At 43.4% G+C, this 24,160-nt stretch overlaps 1 protein-coding gene across 1 annotated transcript; it reads left to right on the forward strand.

The window, feature by feature from the left end:
* The first annotated feature begins 5,527 nt into the window (after window positions 1-5,527).
* Window positions 5,528-21,896, forward strand: LOC139154535 (cathelicidin antimicrobial peptide-like). The gene is made up of 5 exons (XM_070729236.1): window positions 5,528-5,889; window positions 6,696-6,803; window positions 8,880-8,963; window positions 20,596-20,679; window positions 21,601-21,896. Exons 1-5 carry the CDS (start codon window positions 5,719-5,721, stop codon window positions 21,718-21,720), a joined length of 567 nt encoding a protein of 188 aa, XP_070585337.1. The 5' UTR covers window positions 5,528-5,718; the 3' UTR covers window positions 21,721-21,896.
* Window positions 21,897-24,160: the final 2,264 nt, after the last annotated feature.

Here is a 24,160-nt window from a genome sequence, read left to right on the forward strand (position 1 = left end):
CAATACAGTCCGCACAGTGCAGGACAGACATGGACATATGCCTCAGGAGGCCCATGACCGTAGGAGCTAACTTCATTTGTTTTATTTATTTATTGGTTTGTTTTGTCCAATACACAATAATACACAATGAGGGTTATAGAGGATATAATCAGGTAGAATGTATTAAAGGGGGAATGGAGGAGAAAATAAAGGCGTGAAATATAACTATGAGAGAATAGCAGGAAAAGATATAGGTATAGAAGAGAAGATATAGGAGATATAGGAGAGACAATTGGACAGGGGATAGTAGGCACTCTGGTGCACTTATGTACACCCCTTACTGACCTCTTAAGAACTTGGAGGGGTCAACCATTTGGAAAGACTTCTAAATCTTTCCAGAATACCAAATAAAATGAAATTAAAATGCATTTATCTTCTGAGAAGGGAAGGCTACCCCTTAAAAATTCTGGACTTTCTTACAGAGGACCCTGTGTGAAAATCCATCTGGTCTTTTCCACTCTCACTTTCCACTGAAGAAGGGTAAGAATAATGGAACCACCGATTTCAACAGCTCCAGGCAGAATCTATGGTGGGATTAAGGGACCCTCCAGGACACTCAACATACACACACACACAGATTGAGAGGGGGGCATCTTGAGATCTGCCATCTCTTCATCCTCGATGGCTTGGAGCTGCCGGAGGGGCCACTTCCTAACTGTTGGGCTGGGTCAACCTGGCCAGGAAGCACCTGAAGAGGTTCCTCAAAGAAGTGCCGAGTCAGCCAACGGTGAGGAGGGCGGCTGGGCTGGGGGAATCTTGCCCAATTCCTTTCCTGAAGGAGAAAGGCCTCCAGCCCCCCACCCAAAGCCCCCCCCCCCAGCCCTCCAACCGTTTCCTCTCCAGGTGCCAGGGAGCTGGTTGGGCTTGTGTCAGTCACCGCTTGCCCTCTTGCACACTCAACACCAGCATTCGTGCCACATGAGGGGCTTTGGCTGCCCCTTGGATGAGTTCCCCTTCTATCCCCCCTCCCACTCCTCTAAATCCTTGATGAAGGTGCTGGAGAGAAGGGGGCCTAAAACAGAACCACTTTTCAAGGAGAGATTAGACTGGAATAGTGTAGGCTTTCCTATCAGAACAGGGGGTTGAACTAGATGACCTCTGAGATCCCTTCCACCTCTTATTCTGCAATTCTTTTAAAAAAAATAATTTTATTGATTTTTCTACTGTTTCCATTTTCTTAATGCTTAATAAACTTCGTGTTGTCTGGGTTATTTAATGGCTTAAAAGTACTGGTTAAAAAAAAAAGTAGAGGTTGCGTTCTTCATTTCCACCCCTTTTTTTAACCAGCTAAAATAAAGTCCACGTTTGATAATACTCTGTGCATAATCTTCAGCATAAGTCTGTCTATTTCTGCACAATCTGATACCTGCCTAATTATCTCTTTGTCACACTGTGTCTCTGCATTTTCCAACATTGTGCAAATATACCACATGATTCTTGACAAATGTATCTTCTTCTTTTATGTACACTGAGAGCATCTGCACCAAAGACAAATTCCTTGTGTGTCCCATCACACTCGGCCAATAAAGAATTCTATTCTATTCTATATAATCCTCGCTGCTGTGAAAAAATGCAATATTAAATATATGCTTTGCTTCTCGGATTTTTCTGATACTATACCTAATAAAAACACATCAGCTTTAAAAAGCTACTTTTTTCCCTATCATCTTTTCTAACCATCGATGTATTTTTGCCCAAACCTTTTTTTTTTTTAACACAGGTTCACCACATATGAATAGAATAGAATAGAATAGAATAGGATTTTATTGGCCAAGTGTGATTGGACACACAAGGAATTTGTCTTGGTGCAGATGCTCTCAGTGTACATAAAATAAAATATACATTTGTCAAGAATCATGTGGTGCAACACTTAATGATGGTCATAGGGGTCAAATAAGCAATGAAGAAACAATCAATATTAATAAAATTCTTAGGATACAAGCAACAAGTTACAGTCATACAGTCCAAAGTGGGAGGAAAAGAATGATAGGAATGATGAGAAAAACTAGTAGAAACAGAAGTGCAGATTTAGTAAAAAGTCTGACAGTGTTGAGGGAATTATTTGTTTAGCAGAGTGATGGCGTTCGGGGGGAAAACTGTTCTTGTGTCTAGTTGTCTTGGTGTGCAGTGCTCTGTAGCGACGTTTTGAGGGTAGGAGTTGAAACAATTTGTGTCCAGGATGCAAGGGGTCAGTCAATATTTTCCCCGCCCTCTTTTTCACTCGTGCAGTCTACAGGTCCTCAATGGAAGGCAGGTTGGCAGCCATTGTTTTTTCTGCAGTTCTGATTGTCCTCTGAAGTCTGTGTCGGTCCTGTTGGGTTGCAGCACCAAACCAGACAGTTATAGAGGTGCAGATGAGAGACTCAGTGATTCCTCTGTAGAACTGGATCAGCAGCTGAAGATATGAAGATACAGGGGGGTGGACAAAGAAATGGAAACACTTGGCTTTTTGGCATCATAATGCTTGAACATGTTCAAATCATTCAAAACTTGACATATTTTAATGTTTTTTTAAACATTTGAAATTACTTCTCAAAACATAAGCTCACATAATTCTTTATATTATTTTTTCTGATAGCCAGATTAAGAGGTCCGGGATAATTTATTTTTCAGGCCTGTAGCTTCCTTCTTTTACATTCCCAATTTATGCCATATATTTATGCCATTACAGTAATATATTTATTTATTTATTATTTATTTATTTTATTGGATTTGTATGCCGCCCCTTGGCTAACAACAGTAATAAAAAACAGCATGTAAATCCAATACTAAAACAACTAAAAAACCCTTATTGTAAAACCAAACATCCCTACAAACAAACATAACATGCATAAATTGTAAAGGCCTTGGGGGAAAGAATATCTCAGTTCCCCCATACCTGACAGCAGAGGTGGGTTTTAAGGAGCTTACGAAAGGCGAGGAGGGTGGGGGCAATTCTAATGTCCGGGGAGAGTTGGTTCCAGAGGGCCGGGGCCGCCACAGAGAAGGCTCTTCCCCTGGGCCCCGCCAAATGACATTATTTTGTTGACGGGACCCGGAGAAGGCCAACTTTGTGGGACCTAACCGGTCGCTGGGATTCGTGCGACAATCTGGCTATCCTTTTACAATATTTACAGTTATTTTATATGTTTTTTTAAACTACCTTTTTTTAAACAGAAATTTAAGGAAATGGGTTATAACCTTCTAGAAATGGCAGACCTCTCAGACTTTCAAAGAGGCCAAATTGTTGTTGCTCAAATGGCAGGCGCTAGTGCCACAGAAAGTGCCCGAATGTTTGGCGTTTCAAGAGGTCATGTCTCAAAAGTCATGGCTGCTTTTGAAAGAGAAGGGAAAACGTCCTCAGCCAAGCACAGGTCTGGTCTGAGTTGTCTGAGAGACCGTTGGACTCTAAAGCGAATTGTTAGAGCGGATCGCAAGACCGCAGCTCCTAAAATCACTGCAGAGCTCAATAGACACGTAGAGAACCCAGTTTCCACAAAAACTGTTTGAAGGGAGCTTCACAAATCTGGATTCCACGGAAGAGCTGCAATTAGAAAACCTCTGCTCTCAAAGACAAATGTTTCAAAGCATTTAGAGTGGGGTAGAAACCACCAGAAATGGTCCCTCGACCAGTGGCAAAATGTGATTTTATCTGACGAATCATCGTTTACCCTTTTTACGACCTCCGGCCATGTTTATGTTTTGAGACAGCCAAAAGAATCATTCATCTAACCTTCTCCCAACCGTCAAACGTGGCAGGGGTTCAGTGATGATCTGGGGTGCTATTTCTTGGAAATCTGCTGGGCCAATGATTTCCCTTCATGGAAGAATTAACAGCCACCCCTATTTAGGACTTTTGGCCAACCAAATTCATCCTATGGTTCAAGAACTGTTTCCAGAGGGGGATGCCATCTTTCAAGATGATAATGCACCCATCCATAGAGCAAGAAGTGTTTAAGAATGGCACAAGGAACATTCTAATGAGGTGGACGAGGGGTGGATGGATGGATGGATGGATGGATGGATGGATGGAGTGATCTAAATAGATAGATGATTGATATATAGCTATGGAGAGATGGATATATGTATATATAGAGAGAAGAGAGAGAGAGATCGATAGACAGACAGACACACAGACAGATGGATGATAGAGAGATCTAAATAGAGATAGATGATGGATATATAGCTATGGAGAGAGAGGAGAGATAGATAGACAGACAGACAGACAGACAGACAGACAGATATGAGAGAGAGAGAAAGGAAAAAGAGAGATGTTAACCAAAACAAATGAACAGCTAAGAAGCACTACAAAAACCATCAGCAGGATCTAAAACGTCCAACTGATGAGGTGACTTCTGGTCCCTCCTAAACAATAATAATAAGGAATAGGATAATTTACAATATCAATATAAAATTGAGAAATATGTGAATAATGGGTGTTATATATAAACTTCCACTTGATGTAAATTGAATAATGAAGTTTATAAAGGAAATCTTAAAGAATAGTCGATATGTGTACCATAATGGGAAAGAAAGAAAGAAAGAAAGAAAGAAAGGTAGATAGATGATAGATAGCTAGATAAATGATAGATAGAGGATAGATAGATAGAAAGATAGATAGATGATAGATAGATGATAGATAGATAGAAAAATAGATAGAAAGATAGATGATAGATAGAAAGATAGATGATAGATAGATAGATAGAAAGATGGATAGAAAGATAGATAGATGATAGATAGAAAGATAGATGATAGATAGATGATAGATAGATAGAAAGATAGATGATAGATAGATGATAGATAGATAGATAGATAGAAAGATAGATGATAGATAGAAAGATAGATAGAAAGATAGATGATAGATAGATAGATAGATAGATAGAAAGATAGATAGATGATAGATAGATGATAGATAGATAGATGATAGATAGAGATGATAGATAGATAGATAGATAGATAGATAGAAAGATAGATAGATGATAGATAGATGATAGATAGACAGATAGAAAGATAGATAGATGATAGATAGATAGATGATAGATAGATAGAAAGATAGATAGATAGAAAGATAGATAGATGATAGATAGATAGATGATAGATAGAGATGATAGATAGATAGATAGATGATAGACAGATAGAAAGAAAGATAGATAGATGATAGATAGATGATAGATAGATGATAGACAGATAGAAAGAAAGAAAGAAAGAAAGAAAGAAAGAAAGATAGATAGATAGATAGATAGATAGATAGATAGATAGATAGATAGATAGATATTAATGTCTTTTTTGTGAGGGGGTTCTTTTTCTTTTGTTTCTTTTTTAGCTGTGGTGGGTTTTTTCTTTTCTAATTTTGTTATTAAAGTTTACATACTAATAAAAATTATTGCTTAAAAAACCACCGTCAGCCCGCTCTAAATCCTTCCAACCGATGAGGTGACTTGGCTGCCCCATCCCTCTCGTCCTCCCCCCCAACCCCGAGACCCCCTGGCACTTCCCCAAATGCTCCGTTGCCCAAAACGAGGGATTTCGACAGGGCCTCTCCCGCCCTCCAACCGCCTCCTGCCCCCTCCCCGGTCGGTTGGACCCCAAACCCGCATTTCCTGAGCTGAGCCTCGGGGGGGGGGCGTTGGAGGGGGAGAGGGGGGCTATAAAGGGGGCAGCGGCGTTGGGCCAGCCAGACACCGGGTCCCCTGGGAGAAGATGGCCGCTGCTTGGGCTCTCCTGCTGCTCCTGGCCTTGGCCGCCGCAACCCCCCAGACGCCGGTCCTGACCTACGAGCAGGCCATCGCCTCGGCCGTGACCCTCTACAACCAGCAGCGACCCTCCGAATTCGCCTTCCGCCTGGTGGAGGCTGAACCCAAGCCGGACTGGGTGAGTCCTGGAGGCTGCCTTGGCCCCACGAGGAGGAAGGGCGGTGGGACTCTGGGCCTTTCCTCCCCTCTCCTCCCTTTCCTTTCCTTCTTCTTTCCCTTCTTCTTTCCTTTCCTCCTCTACTTCTCCCTCCCTTCGCTTTCCTTTTTCCTTTCCTTTCTTTTCCTCTCCTTTCCTTCTTCTCTCTTTCCTCTCTTGTCATCTTCTCTCCTTTCCTTTTCTTCTCCCATCTTTCCTTTCCTCCCTTCCTCTTCCTTTCCTTCTTCCGTTTCCTTTCCCTTCTTCTCTCCCTCACACTTTCCTTCCCTTCTTCCCTCTTTCCTTTCTTCTTGGCTTCTTCTCCCCTTCCTTTCCTCTTCTCCCTGTCCTTTCCTTTCCTCTCATCTCCTTTTCTTCTTTCCTTTATTTCCTTTTTCCTTTCCTGTCCTTTCCGTTCCTCCATTCCTTCTTTCCTTTCCTCCCAAGCCACCCCAAAGGCCACCACTGCATTATTTCTTATATTGCTCAGCAATATTTTAAAAGAATACAGAAGGACTTTTATAATGCAAAATTGTGGAGTAATTCACACCAGAAATAGCAATTAAAAAATTGCAATCACAGAATTGCTGGAAATAGGGGTTTTTTCAGTTTTCATTGCCTGGAACTATTTGCCTTATTTCCTGGGCGAGTCCACTTTGTGCTGAGGAAGCTGGTTTGTTTTTGAGGAAGGGATGAAGATTCAAAGTGAAGCAAGAACGGAGGAGGCCTTGTGAGGGGGGGGGGGAATTCATTCCGTGTCCTCTTCTTCCCCCCTTCGCTTCCTGCAGGACCCCAACAGCGCAACCCCCCAGGAGCTGAGGTTCTCTGTCAGAGAGACCGTGTGCCCCTCCTCAACAGGACAGAACCCGATCCAGTGCAATTTCAAAGCAGATGGGGTGAGTGAGGTTCTCTAGACCAGAGGTCCCCAACCTTTTTTGCACCAGGGACCGGCTTTAAGCTAGACCAGTTTTCCACGGCCCGGTGGGGGGGGGGCTTTGGTCAAATGGGGGTGGGGTTATGGAGGGGTGGAGCTTAGTGACGCAGCCCTCCACACTTCTCCACAGGGCGGGGAGAATCAGGAGGCTCCTTTGGTGGCTGGGGGCTGCCTGGCTTTGTGATTTTGGCTGGGGGGGGGGAGTTAGGAAGGTCCTACTTCTCCCCCCCCCCAGCCAAAAATTCAAAGCCTATCTGCTGGATACAGGCGATGAGTGGGACAGAGCGGCGCAGAAGCCTCTTGCAGCAGCTGCCACAACCACCAGCTTCGGCACCGCTCGTCCCGCTCATCGCCCGTATCCAGCAGATAGGCTTTGAGTTTTTGGCTGGGGGGGAGAAGTAGGACCTTCCTAAGTCCCCCCCCAGCCAAAAACTCAAAGCCTATCTGCTAGATACGGGCGATGAGTGGGACAGAGCGGCGCGGAAGCCTCTTGCAGCAGCTGCCACAGCCACCGGCTTCGACGCCACTCGTCCCGCTCATCGCCCGTATCCAGCAGATAGGCTTTGAGTTTTTGGCTGGGGGGGGAGAAGTAGGACCTTCCTAACTCCCCCCCAGCCAAAATCACAAAGCCAGGCAGCCCCCAGCCGCCAAAGGAGCCTCCTGATTCTCCCCGCCCTGCCCGGCGCCCCACCCTGTCCTGCATAATGTCCTCTGCCGGGAGGGCAGCGGCGCCGCGGACCGGCTGGAAAACCCCAACGGCCCGGTCCCGGTCCGCGGACCGGCAGTTGGGGACCTCTGCTCTAGACGGTCCGTGGCTTCTTTTCCTTGTGGGTTTCCTCCGGGTGGGTCCTCAATCCAGTTGTCCTTGTCCAAGGATAAAAGTGATCTCTCTTTTATTTGGTATAAAGCTTTTTTTAAATTTTTCTGCACCTTAAAACATGCATAAATAAAAACACATAGTATATCGTCATCACCAGTCATATTTGCAAATACATGTACACTCAATATCTAATGGTGTATATACATAGACATCTTGTGCAGCAAATTATAAATCCAACGAGTAAATTGCATCTGATTTTTTTTTAAAAAATAACCTTAATCTAGAATAGAAAAACTTATCTCCAATTCTTTTAAATGACCTTTATAGCCGCCCTGAGCCCTTCGGGATTGGGTGGCATAGAAGTCGAATCAAATGAATGAGTAAAAAATGAATGAATGAATGAATGAATGAATACATTACCTGTTTTTATGTTCAACCCATTCATAAGATTTCCCCCAGATAACAGGGGTCTTGGGGGGCTAGAGAGGGTGCAGGGAAGAGCAAGCAAGATGACCAGTGGGCTAAAAGGCAGGATGGACGGTTGCAGGAATTGGGGGTGTCTAGTCGAGAGGAAAGGAGGACAAGAAGGGGGGGGGGAGAGGAGAGCATCTCCCAATATTTGAGGGAGGGGCTCAGCCTATCCTCCAAAGCACCAGAAGAAGCAACGGAGGGGAACTAATCTAGAACCAAGGAGAAACTCCCTGACAGGGAGGACAATTAACCGGTGGAACGACTTGCCACCAGAAGTTATGGGCGCTCCATCCCTGGAGGCCTTTGAGAACACACTGGAGAGCCGTTGGTCTGAAATGGTCTCCCTGCTTGAGTCTCTGTTCAGAAGAGATTAGATATCTCACAGTGGAGGGGTGGGCTAGAGGACCTCCGGGGTCGCTCCCATCTCCCTCCCTCTGCTCTGAACGTCCCCAGGAAGGGAGGGGCTGGAGGTCCGGCAGAAGCCCCCTTGCATGGACTCCCCTGAGCATGGAGGGGGGTCTCTTGCTGCTCGTGGAGGGTGTGGGGGGGCTTCTCTTATGGGCCGGGAATCCACACAGTGGCCATTTTGCTCCCCTTTCTCCCCTCGCGGTGAGGGAGTCTCCCCATAAAGCCCCCCCCTTTCCTTGGGTGGGACCCCCTCCCCTACCTATTTGTGTGTGTGTGTGTGTGTAAGCGCCACCTTTGTGTGTCCTCCGTGGCTGAGCCTCCCCCTGTTGTCTTGCACAGCTGGATAAAGATTGTACCGGAATCTACGTGGCACAACAACAACCCCAGATTCAAAGCGTCCAGTGTGAGGACTTTGACCAACAGGTGAGTTCGGCCCTTCCCAGGCAGCCCTCGGCTTGGGACGGTTCATTGAGGGCCATTGTTCACACTTATGGCCTTGGGAGCTTCCCTCTGGGTCGCCTGACCCGCATCCGGACCCTGGGCCACTGACCCGTATTTATGACGGTTGCGGCTTCCCGGGGTCACGTGGCCCCTTTTGCGGCCTTCTGACCTGCACAGTCAAAGCTTGTTGTCACTTAACAACGGGGCTAATAATTGAGCAACTGGAGGGAGTCACTCATCATATCTGGAAAGAAGAGTCGTAAAACGAGGCAAAACCCGCTTAATAAATGCCTCACTTAACAAAGTAAATTTTGGGTTATTGACTAGAACACAACACAACACAACACATATATCGGGGAGAATATACACTGCTCAAAAAAACCAAAGGGAACACTTAAACAACACAATATAACTCCAAGTAAATCAAACTTCTGTGAAATCAAACTGTCCACTTAGGAAGCAACACTGATTGACAGTCAGTTCCACCTGCTGTTGTGCAAATGGAATAGTTGTGCAAATGAAGTTTTCAGTGAGAATATTTCATTCATTCAGATCTATTTGAGTGTTCCCTTTATTTTCTGAGCAGTATAATTGTGTTGCATTTGTCTGAAATCTACACAAAAGTCTTTGTGTCATTGACATTTTCTCATGTTCAATGTACCTCAATGCCTTAAGCCATCATGTCTTTGCGCAACAATGGTGCATCCCGGACACTGTCAGTCCAGGTCCTATGCTTAATAAACCACGATTGATGGCTTCATCAAAGACATAACAATTAAACTATTTTTTATTTTTTAAAAATATATATATATAATGTTTTTTGAAGATAAATAGGGGAGGGGATACATAAAGCAAAAGGACTGTGAATATTGGTACAAATGTATATTAATTTAGAGTATATGGTTATACATCAAAATACACGCTTACATAAAGAAAGAAAATAAGGAAGAAAATAAAGCTAAAGGGAGAGAAAGAAAAAAGAGAGAAAGGGGGAGGGAAAGAGAAGAGGAAAAATAAAAAAAGAAAGAAGAGATAAATTCATTTATCAAATGTCGTAAAGAGTGTCAATAACAACCATTAAATTCAAACACAGGTTAAACTAAGCCAATATTTAGGTAAGTACATCAGTCTAGAGGTGTTTAGATCAGTTTAGTCCAGGCAACATGGTTTAAGACAAGAGGACTTCAAACCATCTTAAATAGACCAAGATTGAGGGGGGGAAAACAACGCTCTCTGGTTTAGATACACGACCTGTGGTTGTATAGTGGACAGCAGAGTTTCCCTAAAGTGGACACTTTAAGACGCGTGGACTTCAACTCCCAGAATTCACGCTGGCTGAGGGATTCTGGGAGTTGAAGTCCAGGCGTCTTAAAGGGCCCAAAACTTGAAGTTTCTGCTGTACAGGATACAACCACAGAGCCTGTATCTAAACCAGAGTTGTTGTTGTTTTAAATAAAGTTAAACAACCCTTGGTGACTTTGAGATGGGAAGTCTCCAACTCCCAGAATCCGTCGGCCGGCATGAATTCTGGGAGTTGAAGTCCAGGCGTCTTAAAGCGGTCGTCTTAGGGAAACTCTGCAGACTTTTTAAGAGTGGGGCCTGAAGGGAGATTCCCCAATTGATTTCATGAAATCTTCTTGATCCAGCTGAACCAGACCCCCAGGTTTCGGAAAATCTTCAGTTTCCTCGGTAATCTTTTTCGCGGCTGATTGGATGAAGATAGTGACCGAAACAGGGAAATGGGAAAATATTCCTTCCACTCCCGAGATCTCTGACAGCTTCACTTTTGAAGACTTTGCTTGCAACTTTAAAATGTTTTGTCTTATTATTATTATTTTTTACCTCTGGTTTTGATACGTTCGGAATTGCATAATAAAATCTCCGTTGGACCACAACAGCTGGAATCTTCTGGGTTTTTTCTCTCCTCTGGCGGGAAACGCTTTTGATGGTAAAGATGAGAAAGAAAGAAGGAAAGAAAGAAAAAGAAAGGGGGAGGAAGAAAAATGATGGAAGAAGAAAGTAGGAAAAGAAAGGAAGGAAAGAGAAAGGGAAAGAAAAAGAAGGAGGGAAGGGAGGGAGGCTGGAAGGAAGAAAAAAGATGGGAGAAAGTGGTAGGGAAAGGAAGGAAAGAAAGAAAAGAAATGGAGGGAGGGGAGGGAGGGAGGAAGAAAAATGAAGTAGGAAGAAAGTGGTGGGAAAAGAAATGAAGGAAAAGAAAAAGGGAAGGAAGGAAGGAAGGAAGAAAAAGACGGAAGGAGAAAGGGGTGGTGAAGGAAGGAAAGAGAAAAAGAAGAGGGAGAAAGAAAGAAAGGAAAGAAGGAAGGAGGAAGAAATGGAGGGTGGAGGAAATAAATAAAAAGATGGAATAAGAAAGAAATGGAGGGAGGAGAGAGAGAAAGGGGAAGGGAGGGAGAAGGGAGGGAAGGAAGGGAGGAGATAGGGAGGGAGGGTGGAGGAAATAAATAGAGAGATGGAATAAGGAAGGGAGGGAGGAGAGAAAGAAAGGGAAAGGGGGAGAAGGAAGGAAGAGGGAGGGAGGGAAGGAAGGGGACTTACAAGCAGACATTGTATTTATGAACATAAGGAAATCTTCACAGTCATGTGAACCAAATTTGGACCCTTGGCAACGGATATATTATATTTGCGCTCCCTATTTGTGATCTTCTCAAATGGCTTCTGACAATCGCCATCCGCGGAGGAAGCTAAACCCACTTGATACCCTACAAGGGTATGGCAAGAAGGCCATAAAACGGAGTACAGCCATGAGATGACTCACTTAACGACTGTCTCGCTTAGGGATGGGCCTCCCAGTCTAATGGTGCTCATCAGTGTATCGCCTTTAACAGTCTCAATATTGGATGGATTCCAGGAGACCGACTGGAACTTCTCCAGAACTTCTTCACAGCCAGTGTAGACAGATGGATCTACTATTGTATGGTGTCCAGGCGTAGGAGGTGAAGTGTTTGTAGTTCGATTCTCTCTTTTCCTTTCTTTCTTTCATTCTTTTTCTTTTCTTTCTGACTACCTTCCTTCACTCTCTTTCCTTCCCTCTTCCTTCCCTTTTCTTTTTCTCTCTCCCTTCCTTTACTTCTTCCTTCACTCTTTCCTTCCCTCTTTCTTTCCTTCCCTCTTTCATTCCTTCTCTTCCTTTCCATTCTTGCTTTCTTTTTCTTTTCTTTCTCTCTCCCTTCTTTCCCTCCTTCTTTCCCTTCAATTCCCTTTCTTTTTCTTTCCTTTCTCTTTTTTATTTTCTTTTTTTCTCTATCTCCCTTTCTTCCCTCCTTCCTTTCCTCTTTTCTTCCCTCCCTCCCTTCTCTTCCTTTCCTGTCCTTTCCCTTCTTTCTTTCTTTTCTCTCTCCCTTCATTCCTTTCTTCCCTCATTCCTTCCTTCCCTCCCTTCCCTTCCTGCCCCTTCTTTCCTCCTTTCTTTCTCTTTCTCTCTCTCTTCCTTTTCACTCCTTCCTTCCCTCCTTTCTTTTTTCCCCTTATTTTCTCTCTCTCTCTCCCCTCCTTCCTTCACTCCTTCTTTCCCCATCTCTTTCCTTGATCATGGCTTCACCTTGGATTAGTTAGGAACATGGTTTCTTCTAAGCTTATGGATTTTTGAAAAGGTGGAGAAGGTTACCGGAAGCATCTGGGCCTGTGGACCAGATCCACATCTTCCCACCTCTTTGACCATCCAGTCACCAGCCATAACGCCAGTTGGGATGAGTGGATCAAGGCCTCTACTGTGAGGAAAACCATCAGTTGAAGATCTCCCTTGTCTCCTCTCCATCATATTTGGCCACTTTTGACCTGTTCTGAACTTCCTTCTTGAGGGATGCTGTTTGCGAAAGGGAAGCATTGGGCAACCCAAAGATGGGTTGGGAGATCCTCAGGAGGAAATGATCGGTTTCTCCATCCATGGTGTGAGGATGTCCTGGGAACCTTCCTTTTGCTGCCCTGATATTGTGTGGTTCTCCTCCCCAGATCACAATTGAGATCCGTTAAGATAGAGGTCTTGTGGACTTGTGGACCTCAACTCCCAGAATTCCTCAGCCAGCCATGAATGATAGAGTTGGAAGAGGCCAGAAGGGTCAGCTAAGACAGAGGTCTTCAACCATGGCCACTTTAAGACTTGTGGACTTCAACTCTCAGAATTCTTCAGAGTGCATGGTTTTCAACACCTTGGATCAGGAGTCCCCAAACTTGGCAACTTTGTGTGTTTTTTGCAATTCTTTTTAATTGTTTTTCATTTTTGAGCATCACAAAAATTTAACATAGTTCTACACCCATTTAAGTTATCAGTACTTATTTATTTATTAATTTACTAATTTATTGATTAAATTTGTATTTATTTATTTTATTTATTATTTGGATTTGTATGCCGCCCCTCTCCGAAGACTCGGGGCAGCTCACAGCAAGTAGTATGCCGCCCCTCTGTTCAATACAAATCTAATAATTAAAACTAAAAACCCACAATTTAAAAAAACATGCACACAACATACCATACATAAACAATATAGGCCTGGGAAGTTATCTCAGTTCCCCCATGCCTGACGGCAGAGGTGGGTTTTAAGGAGTTTACGAAAGGCAAGGAGGGTGAGGGCAGTTCTAATCTCAGGGGGGAGCTGGTTCCAGAGGGTCAGGGCCACCACATAGAAGGCTCTTCCCTTGGGACCTGCCAAACGACATTGTTTAGTTGACAGGACCCGGAGAAGACCCACTCTGTGGAACCTAACTGGTCGCTGGGATTCGTGCAGGAGAAGGCGGTCCCGGAAGTATTCTGGTCCGATGCCATGAAGGGCTTTATAGGTCATAACCAACACTTTGAATTGTGACCGGAAATTGATCGGCAACCAATGCAGACTGCGGAGTGTTGTTGAGACATGGGCATACCTGGGAAAGCCCATGATTGCTCTCGCAGCTGCATTCTGCATGATCTGGAGTTTCTGAACACTCTTCAATGGTAGCCCCATGTAGAGAGCATTACAGTAGTTGAGCCTCGAGGTGATGAGGGCATGAGTGACTGAGCAGTGAGTCCCGGTCCAGATAGGGCCGCAACTGGTGCACCAGGCGAACCTGGGCAAACGCCCCCCTTGCCACAGCTGAAAGATGGTTCTCTAATGTGAGCTGTGGATCGAGGAGGACGCCCAAGTTGCGGACCCTCTTCGAGGGGGTCAATAATCCCCCCCCCCCAGGGTGATGGACAGACAGATGGGATTGTCCTTGGGAGGCAAAACCCACAGCCACTCTGTCTTCTCCGGGTTGAGTTTGAGTCTGTTGACACCCATCCAGACCCCAACAGCCTCCAGGCACCGGCACATCACTTCCACTGCTATACAATATACATTTGCTTCATATGTTTACAAGTTCCATATTTTTGTCATTTCACATTGTTTCACAATTCTTTCTTTTCCTTTCTCTTAGTCCATTTGTATCAATGATTCCATATTTTGTAATATTCTGAATTATTTTGACCTTTGAGTTCAATGGACAATCTGTCCATTAATTTATTTTCCCGTGGTGTTTGATTATTCTTCCAGAATTGTGCATATGCTATCCTCGCTGCCATAATAATATATATCATCAAATATTCAATATTTTGGGGGTAGCGTTTCATCATAACACCCAGCAAGAAGAATTCAGGAGTAAATTCCATTGTTATTTCTGTAATTTCCTTTAACCATTCATAGACTTTTTCTCAGTAACCTTTAGCTTTGGGGTATGCCCACCACATATTTCAGGTAACTAACTCATTTTAACATTTCCAACAGATTGAAATAGCATTTGGATATATTTTAGATATGTTGGCTGGAGAATTCTGGGAGTTGAAGTCCACAAGTCTTAAAGTGGCCATGGGAAGGAGGGAGGAAGGAAAGAAAGGGAAGGAAGGAGTGAAAGAAGGAAGGGAAAGAGAGAGGAAAAAAGAAAAAAAGAAAGGGAGGTAGGTAGGAAGGAGGGAGGGAAGGAAAGAGAGGAAAGGAAGGAGTGAAAGAAGGAAGGGAAAGAGAGAGAAAAAGAAAGAAAAAAGGGAAGGAGGAGAGAGGGAGGGAAGGAAAGAGAGGAAAGGAAGGAGTGAAAGAAGGAAGGGAAAGAGAGAGAGAAAAAGGAAAGAAAGAAAAGGAAAGAAAGGAAAGAGAGAAGGAAGGAAAGAATGGAGAGAAAGAAAAGAAAAGAATCAGACCTATAAGCCAGGGGTCCACAGACTAAAGTCACCACACCATCCCTGGTTCATCCCCATAGCTGTTGATGGCGAAACCTTCTCAGCTTCCCCCACCCACCCAAAAAGCAGAAGTCCATAACCCCCTCCTTCCCCCCCCCTCTTCCTTATCCAATCAGTGGCCCCTCCCCTGAGCAAACACCCCTTTCTGGAAATCCACCCTGGGGTGTTTTGGTTTGGGTGTTTTAAGCTGAGTCAGCCAAGGACAAACCACGAGATGGTCCCAGGAAGAGCCGAGTGGGGTCTTATAAAAAGCAGAGGGATCTTGTACCGCACCCCAAGATCCCCACAGCATGAAGACCACCGGCAGCCTCCTGCTGATGTTCAGCCTTGCGCTGAGCACCACTGGTTGGATTGCGGAGGGGGAAACCCCCAGCGACCACGGTGCCCTTTCCTCAGCTGTCGAGCTGTATAATCGGAACTCGGGACTCGATTCTGCCTTCCGGCTGTTGCAAGTCAAATCTCCTCTGGACGGGGTAAGTCTGAACCCTTGTCCCCTTGAATATGGGACCCCCATTTTCTTTTCTTTTTTTAATGTATTTATTAAATTTTTCCGTTTAAAAAAAAAAACAATACATGATCGTATTTACATCATATACACATTCCTATCAACATTATCTTTTGATTGCTTTTAGATTTCTTGATGTTTTGTTTCAATGTTTAGTTTGAGTTTCTTTTTTCCCCCCCACTGGTACCATTTTGTCCAGATTTCATAGTAGTCCGATTCTTTTCGATTATTGAGTTCCATTGTCAATCTGTCCATCTCTGCGCAGTCGTATATTTTCTTAATGATCTCGTTGTCTTCAGGTATTTGCGGTTTTTTCCAGTTCTGTGCAAATACAATCCTTGCCGCTGTTATTATATGCAAGCTAAAATATTTTACATTTTTAGGATAAGTCCCTCTCATAATACCCAGTAGAAAAAACTCTTATTTATTTATTTATTTATTTATTTATTTATTTATTTATTTATTTATTTATTTATTTATTTATTTATTTATTTATTTATTTATTTATTGCTTCAACCGCAATAACACAAGAGCACGCAACAGATTCAAACTTAATGCGAACCGCGCCAAACTTGATTGTAAAAAATATGATTTCAACAATCGAGTTATCGAAGCGTGGAACTCATTACCGGACTCAATAGTGTCAACCCCTAACCCCCAACACTTCTCCCTTAGACTCTCCACGATTGACCTCTCCAGGTTCCTAAGAGGCCAGTAAGGGGCGTACATAAGTGCACTGGTGTGCCTTTTGTCCCGTCCTATTGTCTTTCATTCGTTCACCTATCTTATATACGTATTCTCTTCCTTTCGTATATCCTCTCATCTAAGTTCACTTTCACACTCTTTTATATTATCACATGTCTATTTTTCTTCCTATGTATTTGTGTATTGGACAAATGAATAAATAAATAAAATATTCCATTTTTGTATTTGTTATTTGACACAACCAATTATTTATTTTTTTCCAATATTTTCTTGTCTCTGGACATAACCACCATAGATGGAAGAAGGTGCCTTGAGTCTTATTACATTTCCAACACAATGGGCTGTAATTTTTGTGCATTTTGGCTAATCTTTTGGGTGGGAGAGGCCAACAGTATAACATTTTGTATTGGTTTTCTTTGTATACAGTATTGTGGATTTTGTTAGTTTAATATTTCTACAGCCATACTACCCTGAACACGCCCGATCCCGTCTGATCTCGGACCCCCCATTTTCTAACCCAGGTAGCCCAACTCCAAACATCATGCAATGGTTGGAATCTCACAACCATAATCGTTTTCAGGGGTGGTGAAGGTCATTAAGTGAGTGAGTTGAAAGTGCATTTGTGGGTTGAGGGTCCCATTTTGCTGGAAGGGTTTGATGCAGTGGCTGTTGATAGAATAGAATTCTTTTATTGGCCAAGTGTGATTGGACACACAAGGAATTTGTCTTGGTGCAGATGCTCTCAGTGTACATAAAAGAAAATATAGATTTATTAAGAATCATGGGGCACATCACGTAATGATTGTCATAGGGGTCAAATAAGCAATGAAGAAACAATCAATATTAATAAAAATCTTAGGATACAAGCAACAGGTTACAGTCACACAGCCCTGAGTGGGAGGAGATGGGTGATAGGAATGGTGAGAAAAATTTAGTAGAAAAAGTAGTGCAGATTTAGTAAAAAGTCTGACAGTGTTGAGGGAATTATTTGCTTAGTAAAGTGATGTAAAGTAAAGTCCTTGTGTCTACTTGTCTTGGTGTGCAATGCCAATGCAATGTTTTGAGGGTAGGAGTTGAAACAGTCTGTGTCCAGGATGCGAGGGGTCAGTCAATATTTTCCCCGCCCTCTTTTGGACTCGTGCAGTCTACAGGTCCTCAATGGAAGGCAGGTTGGCAGCAATTGTTTCTTCTGCAGTTCTGATTCTCCTCTGAAGTCTGTGTCGGTCCTGTTGGGTTGCAGCACCAAACCAGACAGTTATAGAGGTGCAGATGACAGACTCAATGATTCCTCTGTAGAACTGGATCAGCAGTTGAAGTTATGAAGATACAGGGGGGTGGACAAAAAATTTTTTTGGTATCATAATGTTTGAACATGTTCAAATCAATCAAAACTTAGTAGAAATTTAAAAAAATTGGTAGAAAAAGTAGTGCAGATTTAATAAAAAGTTTGACAGTGTTGAGGGAATTATTTGTTTAGCAGAGTGATGGCGTTCAGGGAAAAAACTCTTGTTGTGTCTACTTGTCTCGGTGTGCAGTGCTCTGTAGTGACATAAGTGAACACCATGAATCCAATTTTCCTGGAAAACGGCAGAAAACCATCAAAAATTAACACTCCAATGATTAAGCAACCGACCTTGGTGCGAGTCGGTTGCCAAATCCCCAAAGGCAAAGCCCCAGACTGCAGGGAGTGAGTATTTATTTATTTATTTATTTATTTATTTATTTATTTATTTATTTATTTATTTATTTATTTATTTATTTATTTATTTATTTATTTATTTATTTATTTATTTATTTATTTATTTATTTATTTATTTATTTATTTATTTATTTATTTATTCCAATACACAATGAGAGTTTTAGTGGGTATATATATTAACTGCCTTGGAAATGGCCCTGGGTTGGGCCGAGAGGCAAATAAGGAGCTTGTGATGTTCCTTCAATACACCAGGGTAACCCTTCCCTGATGCAAAGTTGAAGGGATTGGATACTGTAGCCTAGAGGATAATTCTCTGCCTTACAAGGCAAAGGTTGCAGGTTCAAGTCCCAGTGGGTATGGCTAGCTGATGAGGCCAAAATAAGGCCAAAATAGATAATTTTCACGGGTATATGTATGTAGATTGTTCTGAGTTCGGGTTTTGCCCTGTGTAATATTTTGCATGTCTATGCGACGTTTCGGTGAAATCACATTCACCATCATTCACATACATACATACATACATACATACATACATACATACATACATACATAGTAAAATACATGATGAAGGTTATAGAGGAGATACTCATAGTAAAATATATCTATGAAAGAATAGAAAAGAAGATATAGTGATATATCAATGAAAGAATAGAAGAAGAGATATAGGAATAGAGGAAAGGTATAGGAGATATAGGAGAGCAATAGGACAGGGGACGGAAGGCACTCTAGTGCACTTGTACTCGCCCCTTACTGACCTCTTAGGAAACTGGATAGGTCAACCGTAGATAATCCAATGGTAAAGTGTTGGGGGTTTGTGGGTGACACTATGGAGTCCGGTAATGAGTTCCATGGTAATGAGTTCTTCTACCACTTCAGGTTTTTTCTCTACGCCTTATATATATATATAATATATACTGCTCAAAAAAAAAAAAGGGACACTTAAACAACACAGTATAACTCCAAGTAAATCAAACTTCTGTGAAATCAAACTGTCCACTTAGGAAGCAACACTGATTGACAATCAATTTCACCTGCTGTTGTGCACATTCAAGTTTGTACAGAACAAAGTATTCAGTGAGAATATTTCCTTCATTCAGATCTAGGATGGGTTCTTTGAGTGCTCCCTTTATTTATTTATTTTGAGCAGTGTAGTTAATTAGGCAACATGAGCATCAAATTGCATTTTTTACTAACTTCCCGGAAAATCTTGGTGCAGTCAGGTCCCTTCCAACTCTGTTATTATTATTTATTATTATTATGACTATAGCCAGTCCCAAAATTTCCGGTTGGTGACTCAGACATTGGTTAAGTGAGCTTTGTCCCATTTTGCAGCCTTTCCAGCCACCGTTGTTAAGTGAACCACAGCAGTTGTTAAGTGAATCTGGCTTACCCTGCGACTTCACTGATCGGAAGGTCACAAAATGGGATTGCGTGATTTCTGGGACGTTGCAACCGAGATAAATAAGAGTCAGCTAGATTTTGATCACGCAGTGGTCGTAAGTGTGAAAAACGGCCATGTCCCTTTTTTCAGTGTCGTCGTATCTTTGAATGGTCACTAAATGAATTGTTGTAATGGGAGGACTATCTGCACTTTATTTTATTTGTCATATTTAAGACCTGATAACTTGTCTTGGGAATGGACAGAGAATTACTGTAAGTTCCTAAGACTAGAGCAGACCTTGACCTACGATGATTCATTTAATGACCATTCAAAGTCGTAAGCAATGGTGGTTTATGACTGATCCTCACACTTATGACCATTGCTGCATTCCCCCACGGTCACATGATCAAAATTTGCTTGCTTTGCAACCGGCGTGTAAGGTAATCCTCTACTTATAACCACCCATTTAGTGACAGAAGAGAAGGATTTAGGGGTAGTGATTTCCGACAGTCTCAAAATGGGTGAACAGTGCAGTCGGGCAGTAGTAAAAGCAAGTAGAATGCTTGGCTGCATAGCTAGAGGTATAACAAGCAGGGAGAGGGAGATTGTGATCCCGCTGTATAGAGCGCTAGTGAGACCCCATTTGGAATAATACTGTGTCCAGTTCTGCAGACCTCACCTACAAAAAGATATACTGATCAAATTGAATGTATACAAATATGGGCTACAAGAATGGTGGAAGGTCTTAAGCATAAAACATATCAGGAAAGACTTCATGAACTCCATCTGTATAGTCTGGAGGACAGAAGGAAAAGGGGGGACATATTATTATTATTATTAGTAGTAGTAGTAGTAGTAGTAGTAGTAGTAATAGTAGTAATAGTAGTAGTAGTATTATATTAGTATTAGTAGTATTGTTATTGTTATTAGTATTATTATTTAGATTTGTATGCCGCCCTTCTTCGAAAACTCAGGGTGGCTTTCTAAAAATTTTCTTTAGACACTAAAAATCACTGCAAGATTTTTTAAACCGGTCACTGTCTCTGAGGCCAGCCTACCTCACAAGGTTGTGGTTGACGCAAGCAAGATCTCACTTTGTCTTCTATTTATTGGATATAGGTGGTGAAAGAATGTTCTGGAATTTCTTCGACCCAGCCTGGATCTCCCATCCTCCAGATCAAGTGTGACCCGGTCACCCAAGAAGTGAGTTTCTTGGAAAAAAGCTTCATTTTTATAGCCACCGAATGACATGACTCATGAAACCCTTCCATTGCGTTAAGGGCAGTCCTCGACTTATAACCATTCATTTAGCGACGGAAGTTACAACGGCATAGGAAAAAGGGGTAGTGGTTTAGTGCCGATGAGAGTGATGGCAAACCTTTTTTGGTTCACGTGCCAAAAGGGAGTGTATGGCTGTGATAGCATGTGTGTATGGAGCTGTGCGCGCATCTCCGGGTGATCAGCCAGTGGGGGTGCATGTTGGAGCGAGATTTGGCTCCTGTGCATGCGCAGAAATCGAGATCTCGCGAGAGAACGCATGGGCGTGTACGTTTTCAGCGATTTTTGGCATTTTTTTGCTTCGGCAAAGGCAGGCAAGCAAAAATATTTGGCGAAATCTCATGCGTCTGCACATCTTCCGGCAAGATTTGCTTCCTGCACATGCGCGGAAGCAAAATCTCACTCCGACATGCATGTACATGCACTGAACGCACATACACGCATGCCGGTCATCTGTAACGGGCAGCCAATTTTTTTATGGCCACATTGTGGGTGTGGCTTATTTTGTGGGTGTGGCTTAATGGTCATGCGACTGGATAGGAGTGGCTTGCCGGCCGTGTGATCAGGTGGGAGTGGCTTGAACAATCATCATCGTTCAAGGGAACTGTTAACTCCTCGACTTGCAACCTCACCAGTGTCGCTTTGGGCCAACCACCAGGAGACAGGGAGTTCTAGACCCACCTTAGGCAAGAAAGCCGACTGGGTGACTTTGGGCCAATCACCAGGAGACAGGGAGTTCTAGGATGGGAGTTCTTGTCAAAAGCAGTGTGATGCAACTTCAGAACTCTTGGGATTCCCCCAAGGGACACACACTCACCAGCCCCTCTCTTCTTCTTCTCCCTCCAGAACCGCCGGGTCAAACGGAGCGGCAAAGTTCGCAAGTTCTTGAGGAAGTTGAAGAAATTACTCCCTGGAAGCGGGTCGGTCATTGGCAGCATTAGACCTATCAGAATCCGTACGGCATGAGAAGATGCTCCTTCTCGCGCATGGTCTGATCTGCCCCGGAGGTTCTCAGGCCCGCCTGGAAGAAGCCACCCAGTGAAGATGGCGGCCTTCACAGCTGCACCTTGGTCTCTGCGAGGCCTCCCCCGTCCCTTCGTCTTTTTGATGGCCTTTGTAATAAAACTCCTATATTGTCTTCATCCCTGCGTCATGTTTACTACAGGCAGTATCGGGTTGCTACCGGAATGGGGGGAGGGGGGGAAAGCGTTCCAGTAAAAAAATGGAGCTCCACCCACAGTTCTGGGCGACCAGCATGCGCATATGCGCATTGGAGTGACATTTGGCTTCTGCGTTTGCTCAGTAAACAAAATCTCGCTAGAGGATGAACAGATGTGCGAGATTTTGCGATTTTCAGCAATTGGGGTAAATTTTTGCTAATCTGGAGGGCGCCAAATGCCAACTATTGCACATCTTATAGTAATTTTCTTTAAAAGCCGCCGGTTTTGTCATTTTAGTTTGTTTGTTTGTTTATGTGTTTCTTTCTTTCTCTGTCCGTCCGTCCATCCATCCATCCATCCATCCATCCATCCATCCATCCATCCATCCATCCATCCATCCATCTATCTATCTATCTATCTATTTATTAGATTTCTATGCCGCCCTTCTCGAGGGGACTCAGGGCAACGTACAACATTAATATAACAATATACAGTGACACCTCGTCTTACGAACTTAATTGGTTCCGGGACGAGATTTGTAAGGTGAAAAGTTTGTAAGACGACACGTTTCCCATAGGAATCAATGGAAAAGCGATTAATGCGTGCAAGCCTAAAATTCATCCCTTTTACCAGCCGAAGCACCCGTTTTTGCACTGCTGGGATTCCCCTGAGGCTCCCGTCCATGGGAAACCCCACCTCCAGACTTCCGTGTTTTTGTGATGCTGCAAGTGAATCCCAGCAGCGCAAAAACGGACGCTTTGCTGGCAACGGAAGTCCGGAGGTGGAATTCCCCAGCGAGGGGAGCCTCAGCGAAATTGTAGCATCGTAAAAACACGGAATTCCTCAAAACCCCAGCTCCGGACTTCCATTTTTTTGTGATGCTGGGACTCCCCTGAGGCTCCCCTCCATGGGAAACCCCACCTCCGGACTTCCGTTGCCAGCGAAGCGCCCATTTTTGCGCTGCTGGGATTCCCCTGCAGCATCGCAAAAACACGGAAGTCCAGAGGCGGTGTTTCCCATGGAGGGGAGCCTCAGGGGAAACCCAGCAGTGCAAAAATGGGCACTTTGCTGGCAACAGAAGTCCGGAGGTGGGGCATCCCAGTGGTGGCGGCTTGGGTTTGTAAGGTGAAAATAGTTTGGAAGAAGAGGCAAAAAAAATTTAAATCCCGGGTTTGTATCTCGAAAAGTTTGTATGACGAGGGGTTTGTAGAATGAGGTATCAGTGTATAAGAAATCTAATATCTCTAAAATATGAAAATTTACTAAACACATTAAAAAGACCCCATGAGCACTCGCATACATTCATCCAATCATATCTCGTATCGGCCAGAGACAGTCTCATCACTCATGGCCCCAATGCCTGCCAGCAAAGGTAGGTTTTTAAGGCTTTGCAAAAGACCAGGGCGGTACCTATCTACGGAGGGAGTTCTTTCCACAGGGCCGGGGCCACCACAGAGAATACTCTTCCCCTCGGCCCCGCCATGACATTGTCTGGTCGATGGGACCTGGAGAAAGCCGACTCTGTAGGACCTAACAGGCAGCTGGGATATATGAGGCAGAAGACAGTCCCAAAATTAATCTGGTCTTAAATCATGTAGGTTTTCTCCCGATCTTCTCCCAATAAGCCATATGGATACTGTGTCCTGTATTCTTAGCACAAGCTTTCATCGGTTCTTTAAGTGTCTCAGGTCTTGATCACCTGACTGTGGGGATTGCTACAACAGTTGTAAGTATGAAAAATGGTTCTAAGTCATTTTTCCACTGTTGTTGTAACTTTGAACAGTCACTAAACAAACTAGTGTTAGTTTAAGGACTAGTGGTACACATAGAAGATTGACGGCAGAAAAAGACCTCATGGTCCATCTAGTCTGCCCTTATACTATTTCTTGTATTTTATCTTAGGATGGATATATGTTTATCCCAGGCATGTTTAAATTCAGTTACTGCGGATTTACCAACCAAGCCTGCTAGAGGTTTGTTCCAAGGATCTACTATTCTTTCAGTAAAATAATATTTTCTCATGTTGCTTTTGATCTTTCCCCCAACTGACCTCAGATTGTGTCCCCTTGTTCTTGTGTTCACTTTCCTATTGAAAACACTTCCCTCCTGGACCTCATTGAACCCTTTAACATGTTTAAATGTTTCGATCATGTCCCCCCTTTTATCCCCCAGAGGTCTTCAAACTTGGCAATTTCAGACCTGTGGACTTCAACTCCCAAAATGATCCAAAGAATTCTGGGAGTTGA

The sequence above is a fragment of the Erythrolamprus reginae genome, chromosome Z (genome assembly GCF_031021105.1).
Source record: "Erythrolamprus reginae isolate rEryReg1 chromosome Z, rEryReg1.hap1, whole genome shotgun sequence".
NCBI lineage: Eukaryota > Metazoa > Chordata > Lepidosauria > Squamata > Dipsadidae > Erythrolamprus > Erythrolamprus reginae.

Excerpts from the sequence above, each read along its gene's own strand:
- LOC139154535 (XM_070729236.1), top strand. The coding sequence starts at position 5,719 with ATGGCCGCTGCTTGGGCTCTCCTGCTGCTCCTGGCCTTGGCCGCCGCA. Across the intron at positions 6,804-8,879 it reads GCAATTTCAAAGCAGATGGG|CTGGATAAAGATTGTACCGG; the intron begins GTGAGTGAGGTT and ends TGTCTTGCACAG. Across the intron at positions 8,964-20,595 it reads GTGAGGACTTTGACCAACAG|GTGGTGAAAGAATGTTCTGG; the intron begins GTGAGTTCGGCC and ends TATTGGATATAG.